Source organism: Scophthalmus maximus, chromosome 7 (assembly GCF_022379125.1).
Source record: "Scophthalmus maximus strain ysfricsl-2021 chromosome 7, ASM2237912v1, whole genome shotgun sequence".
NCBI classification, from domain to species: Eukaryota; Metazoa; Chordata; class Actinopteri; order Pleuronectiformes; family Scophthalmidae; genus Scophthalmus; species Scophthalmus maximus.
Window position 1 is genome coordinate 20,738,126 of NC_061521.1, and position 12,782 is coordinate 20,750,907.

General features: G+C 46.3%; 1 protein-coding gene across 7 annotated transcripts in view; it reads left to right on the plus strand.

Moving 5' to 3' along the window:
* Positions 1 to 12,782, plus strand: part of srgap1a (SLIT-ROBO Rho GTPase activating protein 1a) — a 73,161-nt gene that overhangs the window by 39,605 nt on the left and 20,774 nt on the right. For all 7 annotated transcript variants that reach the window (XM_035642607.2, XM_035642608.2, XM_035642609.2 and 4 more), the window contains exons 5-10: positions 2,690 to 2,869; positions 3,638 to 3,766; positions 5,337 to 5,558; positions 6,014 to 6,115; positions 11,255 to 11,452; positions 11,914 to 11,998. In XM_035642607.2, the coding sequence (XP_035498500.1) occupies positions 2,690 to 2,869; positions 3,638 to 3,766; positions 5,337 to 5,558; positions 6,014 to 6,115; positions 11,255 to 11,452; positions 11,914 to 11,998 (916 nt within the window). The remainder of the gene's footprint in view (positions 1 to 2,689; positions 2,870 to 3,637; positions 3,767 to 5,336; positions 5,559 to 6,013; positions 6,116 to 11,254; positions 11,453 to 11,913; positions 11,999 to 12,782) is intronic.

Sequence of the window (12,782 nt, forward strand, 5' to 3'; positions counted from 1 at the left end):
CAGAGATGCTTGCTGTAAATATTTTGAGAAACACGAAATGCCATGGTATCCGTGGCTGCTGACGTTTGATCAAAAAATGTTAACTTTCTCTGAGCCTTAGTAACACCATCAAAAAAGACCATTTTGCGTATCTCTGGTCTTTACGGTTCTCAAATCATGAATCAGTAGCCAATTCCACTGCCCTAATTGCCACAATCAGTCCTTGTTAAGTATAATGCGTCGCAGATGTTGTTGGACAATGTCGTCAGTCATGTCATTGCCCACTGACATTCAAAAGGATTTTTGTTAGTCTCCTCATTGATTGTCATGGTAACCTGGGCTGCACACTGATGGAGATACAAGCCGGGGCAGTTGTTGCTCCCTCCCGAGAGATGAGAGTGAAAAGCTGTTCGGTTTGCTAATAGAGTCTCCAGTTACTCACTAAACTCACTGCGGCGGCTTCACTCGCAGTCGATGGATGCGCTGCTCCGAGCGCAACAACGTGTTACTCCAAACTTAACGAGTGTGTCACTCTCACCACAGTTCGCACTCCAGATTTGACCTGGTTTAGCTCCTGTGGGAGGACACGTACACAAACACACACACACACACACACATATTCGTACACACTGTGTAGTATGTATTGCATCAGACAGCCACAATCCTGGTGTCGGCCTCTGCCAATGAAATAACAGGTCTGGGTTAGGGTCCATCTCTAAATATGTCCGTCTAAAAGAAGCACCAAAGTAAACAGCAGCGGCAGACTCCAGACCAGTAAGTGAAGAGTACAGGGCCCAAGGTCAGTCACCCCACTCTAAACTGGTTCCAGTTAGGCCAAACCCCACCAAAGGGAAAAAAAAGGCTACAGACAGATCAGGTTCCACATACAGAAATAACCCAGTTTGGGTTTAAGCTGTTTACATTTTGGGACGGTTGAGTTTTTATTTGAGCCGCAGTTGAGGTTTTGTGTAGAACAGTGTGCTACACACAGGTTATGGAGCTGTAATTTACTGGACTGTTCAGTCCAGGTTAGACCATTGATGCTCCGTGCCGCGGCCTTCACTTGGGCGTGTCAATTTATATTCTGTTCTTGTTCTCAGTACAGTATATTTGGCCAACTGCCACAAATAACAGCTAATTTATAGGATTCATTAATAACTTGACTGATTCATTTGATTAAAAGCTTGTTGACATTTTTGCTTTTTGGCAAAGATTCTTTAATCAAGCATTAAGAACGTTGATTGTTACCGTCACTCAGTTCTTACCTTTTACTCCATGTTTCATGGGCTTGCCTCGATAATTCCCACAGCCAATAATTAATCTCCACTGTCCTCAGAGCTTTCAGATGTCTGCTTGTCCTTCGTTCTTTTGTCAGACTACTCTGAGCCAGTCTTGATGGGACATTTAAGATCTCTCGGCTGGCTTTGCCCTTGAAGAACTCGTTGTTTGTCTTTCGTGGTTTTGCTACCTAACAATTGAGTCACTACCCGGATGGATCCAGTGAGCATACATGAGTAACGCTCCCACTCGAAATCTCCTCCGCTGATGATGAGTCGAGCCAAGTGTTGCACCTTACACATTCCATGAGTATGCACGGGTCTGCAAAGGGTCCACCTGTCAGCTCGCAAGTATATCCAGCTCCAGCCGTCATGGACAAACGTGAAGGAAGTTGCAGAAAGTGGAACTTCCAAATATGGTTAGGGGTCGGATTAGGGTTGGGGGTCAGCGTGGTTTGGATTCTCAACGCTTTCATACAACTGCTGCAATTAATAACGGGTGTGGTTTGATGGGTCATCGTTTGTAGGGTCCGCAAGGCTGCAGCTGGACCCCGATCCAAGCTCGTCATGTCCGTGCAGACTGGTACAGACGATGCATTGGCTGAAAAAAACAAAAATGATCGCTGCATTTGAAAAGAGCCAAAGCAGCCCCTTTTTCTTTTTGCATGGACGTCACCATTCGGATTTGATTTGTAGTGTGCATGCTCAGAATATATAGATGCTAATCCACCTTGCGTGTATGGAATGCGTCCTCAAAGTCCTATGCAAAATGCGGAATAGAAATGAATATCAAATGTTGGCTCTCAATTCCCCAAAAGTCTCTAATGTTGCATGGATCCTTTCAGACTAATTTCTCTCAAAAGAAGAAGCCAAACCTTAATGTCATATGAATCAAATGTCTTTGTGTCGTGAGGCCATTTTACGTGTATTCACGACGAGAGCTGAATTTTCAATCAAGGCCTGAAAAGGGAGCAGTCAACTTAAGAAACTAATTTCAGAGCCAGAGGACAAACTGATTTATTCCTTAATTTTTTATACATTTTTTTCCAAACAGAACAGCGAAGGCAGCATGTTAGATTTAGCTGCAGTGACTTGGGGTTGTTGTGGTCGTATGAGCGACTCGTATGAAAAGGCTGGAGAGAATCTGTCTTTGGTTTGTGGTTTGGGGAGAGACGAACAGCCTGCTGCGAGATGAGCTGAATCGATTAGTGATGAACGAGCGGGTCAAAGGATGGCCAGTCTCTAATTATGAAGATGGATTACTGTGACCTTTTGACCTCACAGAAACTCGCCTATAACTTGAACATTTCTCAAATAAGACAGCGCTGTGAAGGATGCTGCCCTTTGCCGGCCTTTTAAACAAAATAATGGGCCAGTAGGGCTTAAAGGTTCTTTTTTCCGTCCAGCTTATCGTCACTTCTGCGTCTCTCCAGGTGATGAAGACCTACCACATGTACCACACGGAGAGCATCAGCGCCGAGGGCAAGCTGAAGGAGGCCGAGAAGCAAGAGGAGAAGCAGATCGGCAGGGGGGACCCCGTCTTCAGCATCCGGATGGAGGACAAGAACGCGAGGCGCAGCTCGGTGAAGAAGATCGAGAAGATGAAGGAAAAGGTAGAATGCCCAGGGGTTCGCAGCTGTCATCCATTTTAACCCGATTTTGTAGCAGTTGCATTAAAGCCTGAATCAAGTTAGTACTTTCTCCATTCACCACTGAGTAGTTTGAGGACAAGTTTTCACATTTACACTTCTATTAGTCACAGAAAATCTCTGTGGTTTGGGCAACAGTTGGGCCCCCCCCCCTTTTTCTTCTTTCAAAGGTCCCATTGATTCTGAATAAAGGAAAACACACTAAACATTGTCACGGCCAAATAAGCAGATGTTGTTTATTCTTACAACAGGCCTGTTTTCAGTTAAATATCTGAGACGAATAATTGTAGTCCTGGGGAATGGATTTTTTTTTTAAACATGTCTCTTCCTGGAATGCATTTAGGAAGTGTTAAATTATGAATATTTGGAAGAATGTGAGTCAGGACCCATTGGTCAGTGGACGGTGACTAACAGCCTTCTGGTTGTCTGGTAGAGAGGAAGTGTGGGACAGATGGTTTAGACTGAGGTGTCCTAGTTGAAGTGAGGGGCACGGGACATTTTTAGTTGAGGCTTTTCTTTTTCCGTTCTTGTTCCCCTTTTGCTATTTCTTTTAACAGAATTTAAGTCGCTTCTCCTCTAAATGGGTGTTGAAGCTGTTGTGTTTGCCAGTAATTCAGTCGTGTACAGACATAAAAGCACAATCACTTGACAAATAGGCATTTCTCAACTCATTAAATCCGCCGTTTCTCGCTCTCTTGTTTCTCATTCCTGCTCTCTAACTCTTCCCATCAGCGTCAAGCCAAGTACTCCGAGAACAAGCTCAAGTCGATCAAAGCGCGGAACGAGTACCTGCTGACGCTGGAAGCGTCCAACTCCTCCGTTTTCAAATACTACATCCACGACTTGTCGGACTTAATTGACGTGAGTATAAGACCAGGTGCTTCTGTCAGCCCTGCAATGCGATGACTTCATCTTCAGCACGGGCTTGGTGGGTGATGGTCTTACACAGGCAGAACACCCATTTTGCAGTCACCTTTCTATGGACTGTTTTGTTAGGCCGATTTTATTATGTTTCTTTGTGCTCCTCACGTGGAGCACTCTTTAGTATTCAAGGGATGCTTTATGAACCTCATAAAGAGATTTTTTAAATCATAATCAGAGGAGAGATTTATGACTTGAGCAGCTGGGCTTGACATAAAAGAGATGTTGGGGGTGGGGAGGGGGACGGGGGGGGGAGGAAATGACAGAATTAAAGCAGATTATTAACTTTTATGATGAAAAACTATTCTTTTCTCCTTCCCTTTCTGTGCCATTATTGTCCTAGATCTTATATCCAGTTATACAATGTTTTTCTGACATTGGATATTTCTCACTCACCATGTCTCCGGCTGTCTGAACGGAGAGCGGCAGCGGCTCTGACCCTGAAACCTACTTTTGTTTCGCATTTATAGCCGTGGTTCATCACGCCGTGCACTAAAGCACTCAGTGTCTCTCAACTCTGCCTTTGCGAGCATTTTCCTTTTGTTTGCTACCGTACCGATAAAAACATGACTTATTTATAAATTGGCCCACCTGTCGGTTGGTGTTATTTAGTTAGACGAATAAACTTAACTCACCTTTTTCTGAGGCGTTTCTAAGGAAACGAGATGCGGATGATTTTTTTTAGCCGTCGTTTTTGGGGCTTTTATATTCCAGACAGGACTGAGGGAGCAGAGAAACGCAACCTCTATCCAGAGGCGTGCTGTGTGCTGAGATTACCCCCGTCTCCGCTTTGCTCACAAGCCTTCACATCTCACCAGGGAGAGTGTGTGTGTGTGTGTGTGTGTGTGTGTGTGTGTGTGTGTGTGTGTGTGTGTGTGTGTGTGTGTGTGTGTGTGTGTGTGTGTGTGTGTGTGTGTGTGTGTGTGTGTGTGTGTGTGTGTGTGTGTGTGTGTGTGTGTGTGTGTGTGTGTGTGTGTGTGTGTGTGCGCGCGCGCGCGCGTGCGCCCCATCGTGTGTATGATGCACTCTGCCTCGCACACATTTGTTTATTGACGACGGCGACTTTTAATATTCGAAAAGTGTACAAACACAGTGGGTTTGTGTGTGTGTAACTGTGCGAGTGTGTGTTTGTCTGTGTTTGTGGGCGCCTGGGGCGTGTGTGTCTTCCTGGGAGAGACCTTGGCCAAGGTTTCTGGTTATTAAAAATCAGCATCAGATCCTGGAGGTAACATTCAGCTTGTGCAACACCGGGGCTGCACTGCAGGACTGTTTACTAAAGACGTTTTTCTTTATTAATAGGTCATTCTGCAAGTTTTCCACTGTTAAATGCATTTCTACTCTCAGAAATAAGTATTTTGCTTTTACATGAGACTGCTAGAAAACTATCTTTAGTTCTCCTACCTGTCAGTAGAGTGAGAGGAACATTTTGAACTATGAATTCATAAAATCCTACCTACCCATCTTCCTGATTCTCAATCAACCCTTCTTCGATCCTCTCCTTCCCATCCAGTGCTGTGATTTGGGGTACCATGCAAGTCTGAACCGAGCCCTGCGGACCTACCTGTCGGCCGAGTACAACCTGGAGACGTCGCGCCACGAGGGTCTCGACATCATCGAAAACGCCGTGGACAGCCTGGACCCGCGGAGTGACCGGCAGAGGTTCATGGAGATGTTCCCCACGGCTTTCTGCCCGCCGGCAAAGTTCGAGTTCCAGTCTCACATGGGCGACGAGGTTCGTAGAGTGATCGACAGCTTGTGATAATGATAATATCATATAATTCTACGTATGTTTTTAATACGGTTCGAATTGAATTGGCTGATAAAAAGTCCAGGACTTAATGAGGTCTGATTTTCAGTGGTTTAAGTGCAGCGATTTATTGCATCTGAGCGGCTGGATCGGGATTTATGGGGCAAAAATAATTATGTTTTTAGTCCCCCCTGTGCAGCTCAGCATGTGTTAAGAGTTTAACTGTTTTGCTGGAACTACCTCCGCTGATATCATGTCTGTTTACAAGCTGTTGTTGTGTGACTGTCTGCATGCAGTTGGCGCGAAATCACCGTGGTTTGGTCTGCAGCTGAAAAAGAACGGACATGCCTTGTCCGTGTCAAAGTTTATGTGACGCCACTGTTTCAGTAGGTTTGAGTTTCACGTTCCTGATCATTGGCGGTCTGTTTTTCTCCTTTCAGGTGTGTCAGATCTCCGTGCAGCCTCCGGTGAACGGAGAGCTCATCCTGAGGTTCCAGCAGCTGCAGTCTCGCCTCGCTACCCTGAAGATCGAAAACGAAGAGGTAGAATAATGCAAAAAAGAAACAATTTAACTTAACCGTACAGACTTCGGGTTTTTGGGAAATGCTCACAGTGGCAGGGCCACGGAAGAAAGTTAACTCAATCCAGAAGTCGGCCAAGGTGAGACAGAGACTAGGTGCTGATGATCCGTGCAGAATCAAAGTTTTTGTGCCGTGTACACACACACACACACACACACACACACACACACACACACACACACACACACACACTCACACACAGGCTGTAGTTTCCTCTCTCTCATGCCCTGCAGGTAGCCATCAAACCCTCGTTGTGAAGCCTCCATGTTTTGCTCCCATTGGTAGAATTCACCGTCTTGCCTTTATTTGCACAAACCCTGTCCTGTGCTGCTCAGGCTGTATCATTTCTGATGTGTCTGCAGCATGCATGAGCAGATACATTTTTTTTTATCTGGCTAATAGGGAAGAGAGGCAGTGACTGCAATGGCTTTTGTATCACGTCTGACCCGCTTCCCCTCTACCGCTTCTGTCTTTATTCTCTCCGTTTCTCTCCCTCCCGCCACATCAGTGCACTTTTTGTCTTTTATTCCTCTACAAAGACTTTCAGGAGCGTGTCAGTCGACTTCCGCTACACCGGCGACGTCGGATTCCTTTTGATTATGTTGTTGAATCTTGTGAAATTGACTGAAAAATACATCCGCAGGGACGAACGACGTTGACAGGGTAGCAGTATTTTTGAGTTCACTTCACCGTGCTATCACAAGTTGACGTGGGTTTATGTTTTTCAGCCGTTTGTTACGATCGGATGTGTTGAATTTCCTTCTTTTTTTTTAATAATCCATAAAAGTTTCAGGCCCAATTGATCTGGGGCAAGCTGGTGTTGGTGACAGCAAATGTGGATCAATACTTGGTCTCAGAATTCCGGTGGTAGCAAATTCCCCAATAGAAATTAATGAGAAGTAACTGGTGCAGTTTATTTAGAGCTCAACCAAACAAACTTGTGTTAATGAAGTAGTCGGTCAATAACTAGTAAGCTAGTTTTTCCCCATCGTGCCATGAGCAACCACATGGGGCGAGTAGTTTTCACACACAGCATTGCACAATTGAATAATTTAAATGATTTAATTTAAACCTTACAGGTAAAAAATCTGATATGTGCATATTTGATTTGAACTGAATATACATTTCCTGATTACATAATATGTGAATTGTGTTGGTGTCATCACAATTTACATTGCCTAGTGTGCGTGTGTGTGTGTGTGTGTGTGCGCGTGTGTGCGCGTGCGTGTGCGTGCGTGTGCGTGCATGTGTGTGCGTGTGTGTGCGTGTGTGTGCGTGTGCGTGCCTGATGACAAGCTCTGGTTGCTCCGTGTCCTTGTGTCTGTGAAGTGGATGTCCTGGTGGGTCAGAACCGGAGGACGCGGCTGCCTCGTGTTCAGAGCACCAGATGGCCTCCCTTCCTGGGAACACTGTGCCAGATACATCCTTGAAAAATGAGCTCTGAAAAGCACAGCGACGACCCACACACACAACAGTCAAATGTGCGACAGAGAACGAGTCTGTCTCTATTTGGCCGCGGAAAGGCTGCAGGGCAGCGCTTAATAGAAGTGCAGCTGTTTCCTCAAACCTCTCCGACTCCTGTGAAATGGTGAAAGAAAAACATTGCTGAATAATTTAGTCTGCGTCGGTGGTGCGAGCGATGCCACGTGGGGAAAAAAGACTCTGGGTCTTCCTTTTAGTGAGTTGTTTGGGCCGCGTAGCCCTGCTGGGTGCTTCTGCAGCGCACATTACAATAGATTTGTTTTTATTGGAGAAAAAAAACGTCTTCCTACCCGGGACATTCATTTCAGCTCCTAAATCAGTCGGCGTGGTTCGTCTCTTTTTCAGATTTAATAATCGGGCCGTTTGAATCTCATTTGCCTCCGTGTGAACCAGAGCTCACACAGAGCGGTTTTCCTCCTCTGTTGTCTTTTGTCTTCTCCACAGATAAACAAGCACATTTAACTGTTGTTTCTGGAGACGTTTCACACTAAACTCGGGCTAATGCCACTCGCATTCGGTGTTTGTTTCCCCCCAGATGAATCTCGGGGGGGGCACATCAGAGCCTGTGTGTGTGTGTGTGTGTGTGTGTGTGTGTGTGTGTGTGTGTGTGTGTGTGTGTGTGTGTGTGTGTGTGTGTGTGTGTGTGTGTGTGTGTGTGTGTGTGTGTGTGTGTGTGTGTGTGTGTGTGTGTGTGTGTGTGTGTGTGTGTGTGTGTGTGTGTGTGTGCGGGATGATCAGCAGATTACACTCTTCACTACGGGGTCTGTTGAAAGCTGTGGACGGCAGTCTTGTCTTGTAAGACGTGATGATAGACGGTGAGATAACTCTGGGTGCTGTTGTACCACTGGCCTGCAAAATAACACGGGCTAAGAAATGTTGCGAGCGGAATTATTTTGGATTTTTTCGAAGGTACAGAACCTATTTTCGGCCCCGCGAATCATGACTGTAATGACAGACGGACCTCCTGGTATCGGCGCACTGTCAACACAGGGGCCCCAGAACATACCTGAGCTGTGCTTCCTTATTAAAAACAAACAAACTTAACTGAATCCCAGGGATTTCCTCCAGGTTTGCTGATGTGCAGCTGCGCTGACCAGTGGGCTTGTCCACCAAGTCTCCCCCAAAAGCCCCGTTGTAATTGAGCCCGGCAGTGGCACCCTGGTGATTATTGGTCCGCTGAATGAAGGGATAAACTCAATGCGAGGTTGTTTTTTTTCCACTGGGAGCAATTCTCTCGCAAATGCACGGGTCCCGTCTTCGCGTGGACAGCTTGGCCCTCGGGATGCGGCTGCCTGGGACATGGGGAGAGGGAGCCCGACCACATTCAAAACTAATACTGGTGACTGTATCGCAGTGAAAATGCTCTCAGACATGCAGCCAGGTCTTTTCCTGAACGCAAATGTAGCTCCGGACATTTGCCGGACCCGCCCCCCTAGTAACATTTTTGGAATATGTATGAGTGAGCCCATGTGAGAATACAGCAGGAAGAATCTCTAGACGATTCACAGCGAGCGAGTGGCCGCGTGGATGACTACCGAAACACTGCTTTTCGGCAGGGAAATTCTGGTCCTGCCTCATGCAGGCTCTACCCAGACGCCACAGAATGTTCCAGAGCTCCCGTTGTTGTGAACGCATCCGACTCAGACAAATGTCCTGCTGCGTTTGTCATATCTGAAAGACGAACTTTTCTTCTTAGACATTCTAGACGGGAGTTCGTGTCTGAAAACAGCTAAATGTTGGATCAATGTTACATTAAAAGTACAATATAAAGTCACTATGTAAGAGTCGAAGACCGTGTCGTACCTTCTATTAAAGCTGGCAGGTTGTTTTTCACCTAAGTGAAGGAAATCACCTTTTCTCATTAAACGACAATCCCTCACTGCCTGCCACAAGACACAATGATACTTTTGTAAAAGCTTAATGATAGCAGAAACCCCCCCCCCCCGTTTTTCTTTTCCACACTGCTATTAGCCATGTTCAAACCCGCAGTGTGTTTTTACTTCGTGGGGATGGATGACACCGTAACTATATCCACGTCGCGTCGCGTCCCCGCCGAAGACGCGTGTCAGCGCTGTAATCCATCACAGCGGCACATGAAAGCGATGGAGTCCACCTTGCCCTTCAGGTGGTTTTTGTTCTTTTCCTCAAAGGCCAAAGTGAGTCACAGGTCACACGGTTTGAACAAGCGAGACGTCATCCACTGACGTCTCGGTGAGTGTAACCGTAGCACCAGGAATCCACCTTGTTCTTTCATTAGCGCTGAGGTCAGATTAATAAGCAAGAAATGGGGTCAGTACCTCCTTACCATAAAGAATCATCTGGAGGGATTCCAGCTGCGTCCCACCCGGGAGAGGCCCCGTTGACCTGTGGGGCCCCCATCTTTTAAAAGCTCATCTAAATGGAGCTGCGTTTTTCACTTCCCCGAGTGTCTCTCATGAATGCAGAGAAGAGTTTCGCGCTAGATTTTTCCTGAGAGGCAGTGTCTCTTTTGCTTTTTCCCCTCCTGCAGAGTTTTCACATCCGTGATTCATTCTCACACTTGACGGTCAACTCAGCTCTTCCTCCTTATCTGATCGTCTTACGCTGCAAATATCCAGAGTCAACATGCCCCTGTATTCAAATTATTTTGGGAAACTTGGCAGTCGGAGAATTGATTTGACGGATTAAACATCCAAATGAAGGATTGCTGTTGACCTGATTGGTCCCTGGTTTTAATCAGTTTTATTAATGTCCTCACTCAACATCACAACAGCCTTTTGAACTTTTTTTTTAAATCTCTGTCTTTGTTGCTCACCATCAAATGATGGAGCGTTAGGGAGGAGAATTACCTTTTTCATCTAGAAATTAAATCTTAATTGTCTTACCATGACAACTTTTTTTATGATGAAATTCATGAAATACTAAAAACTTTTTTTTTGGCCCAGCTACATTGTTTCCTGTAGGATTTTGGGCTTTTTAACTTTTGCAGACCTTTTACGATTACTATAAAACACACTAGAGGAAAAGGAAAAACTGAAAAAGCATAATTTAATGCTCTATGAGTGAAAATTTCAGGAGCTCCAATGCTCGGTTGAACCATCACTTCTGTATACTGCGGATCTTTATTTAAAGTCGGCCCAATTAGTTTTTATTGCCGTTTTTTTCAATTCATTTTCGCATCCTCTGTCCTCTGGTGTCATCATATCGCGGACTCAGCCGTGGCCTAGAGCACGAGTACGGCCCAAACCTCTTTCTCACCAAGTACTGAGTCCCACTTAGTCGCAGGCCACACTCGGCCAAGTCCTGACATTTATAGGATCCTGGAGATGCATCGCTGTTGACATTGAAGAGGCATTTATGGAAATGAGGCTTAGAAGTCTGCGACTGAACGTCCGGCCGACACCGTTCGCATCAGGTCCCTCTGAGTGCAGTTAATGGATTGCTTTTTTTAGGAACGTGCGTCAGAAAACACCTGAGCTTTCCAGAGTGTCTTGGGAAAGGGAGAGTTTATTTAAGGGGAGGGTCATTATACAAGCCATTGAATATGGGGATGAATGCATGACATCTAGCTTCGAAGCAGGAGAATGTAGCTCTAAGAAACTCTTCCTTATCCTCCCCCCTTTTCCTTGTGCCCCCCAGATCAAGAAGACATCAGAGGCCACCCTGACCACCATCCAGGACATGGTGACCATTGAGGACTACGACGTGTCCGAGTGTTTCCACCACAGCCGCTCCACCGAGTCGGTCAAGTCCACTGTGTCCGAGACGTACCTCAGCAAACCCAGCATTGCCAAGCGGAGGGCCAACCAGCAGGAGACGGAGCAGTTCTACTTCATGGTGAGTGGATATGTCTAGTTAAAAAAAAGAAGATAAGATGTTGTTGATACAAGTGAGCAAATCCAAAGGGAAATGTCTGTAGAAATGTTTTTTTTATTAATGTTGAGAAATTGAAGTTTTCTCTGTTTACCAGCTGCTAAATTATCTGTGGGAATATGAACGCACGTCGGACTTTAATGTGCTTAATCTCTGCGCGTCAAATTCCTTTGGCCTTAAAACACTTGAATCTCGTGCACCGCGCCCCCTTTTGAAATATTGGTTCAGCTGTCAGAGCAAACATTCTGTTCGGCGGGCCACTGTCCCCTCGCAGTCTGAAGATGGACACGCTCTGATAAGGGCTTTAAAAAGACTCTCGACGCGTCCTCTGCCCTTGGCTGCTTTATCGCAGATTGCTGTCTGAGGAGCGGGCGCTCTTGGCTGGCACTCAGGGCCGCTGTGTAATTACTCTCAATTCTCCACAGAAATTCCGGGAGTTTCTGGAGGGCAGTAATCTCATCTCCAAGCTGCAGGCCAAACACGACTTGCTGAAGAGGACGCTCGGCGAAGGTACGGCCACCGTCTCGTTTCCTTGCACAGTCTCTTATAGCTCCCGCTGTTCTCCGGTTGCTTGCACTTTATTCTTACATCTGACTGTCAAAGCAAACATTTGGACACATTAACCCAAATCTGTCTCCAAACAGCCAATGTAACAAATAATAAAATCCCAAAGTCTGACTCTCTGTGGCAAATTTCCCATTGTTTTCTTGCCTTCTCCACTAGTCTAAGCTCATGGATGGTAATCTGGGTTTTACCCAGTCGAGCCAGAGCTGAGGGGGGATTGTGAACTCGTATTATCCGTCTTAGTGAATGATTCCCCCCCCCCAACATAATGAACTGCCGTGTATTAGAAGGGTGGCGGTCAATTACGACGGTCTCTCCTTGTTCCACACCGGTGGGATCGCCTCAAGGCGTCGGCTAATCTGCCGCGAAACCCAGAGGGTCGGTGTGTCACTCATTGTTTCAAAGCAGCGGTCCTGGTGGTCTCCGTCAAGCTGTCCGCATATAATGAGCCACGGAGCCCGTGTGCTTTATGAGGAAGAGAGAAAAACAAACCTTCCTGCTCCTTAATCATATTGTTGGCAGTGAGCTGAAGTGCAGTGTGAGTCACGCAGACGCACAGACGGGTCAGATTCTGTTCACACAGACCAAAAATACTCCCGTTCCCCAAAAGCATTTGGAGGCTGTTTTGTGCTCAGTCACACTCTTGTTCAAACTTGCGACTCGTTACAATGACGAGCGCGTTCCTGTGCCGACGTCGGTTGCAAACTACGACCGTGAGCCGCGTGGATAT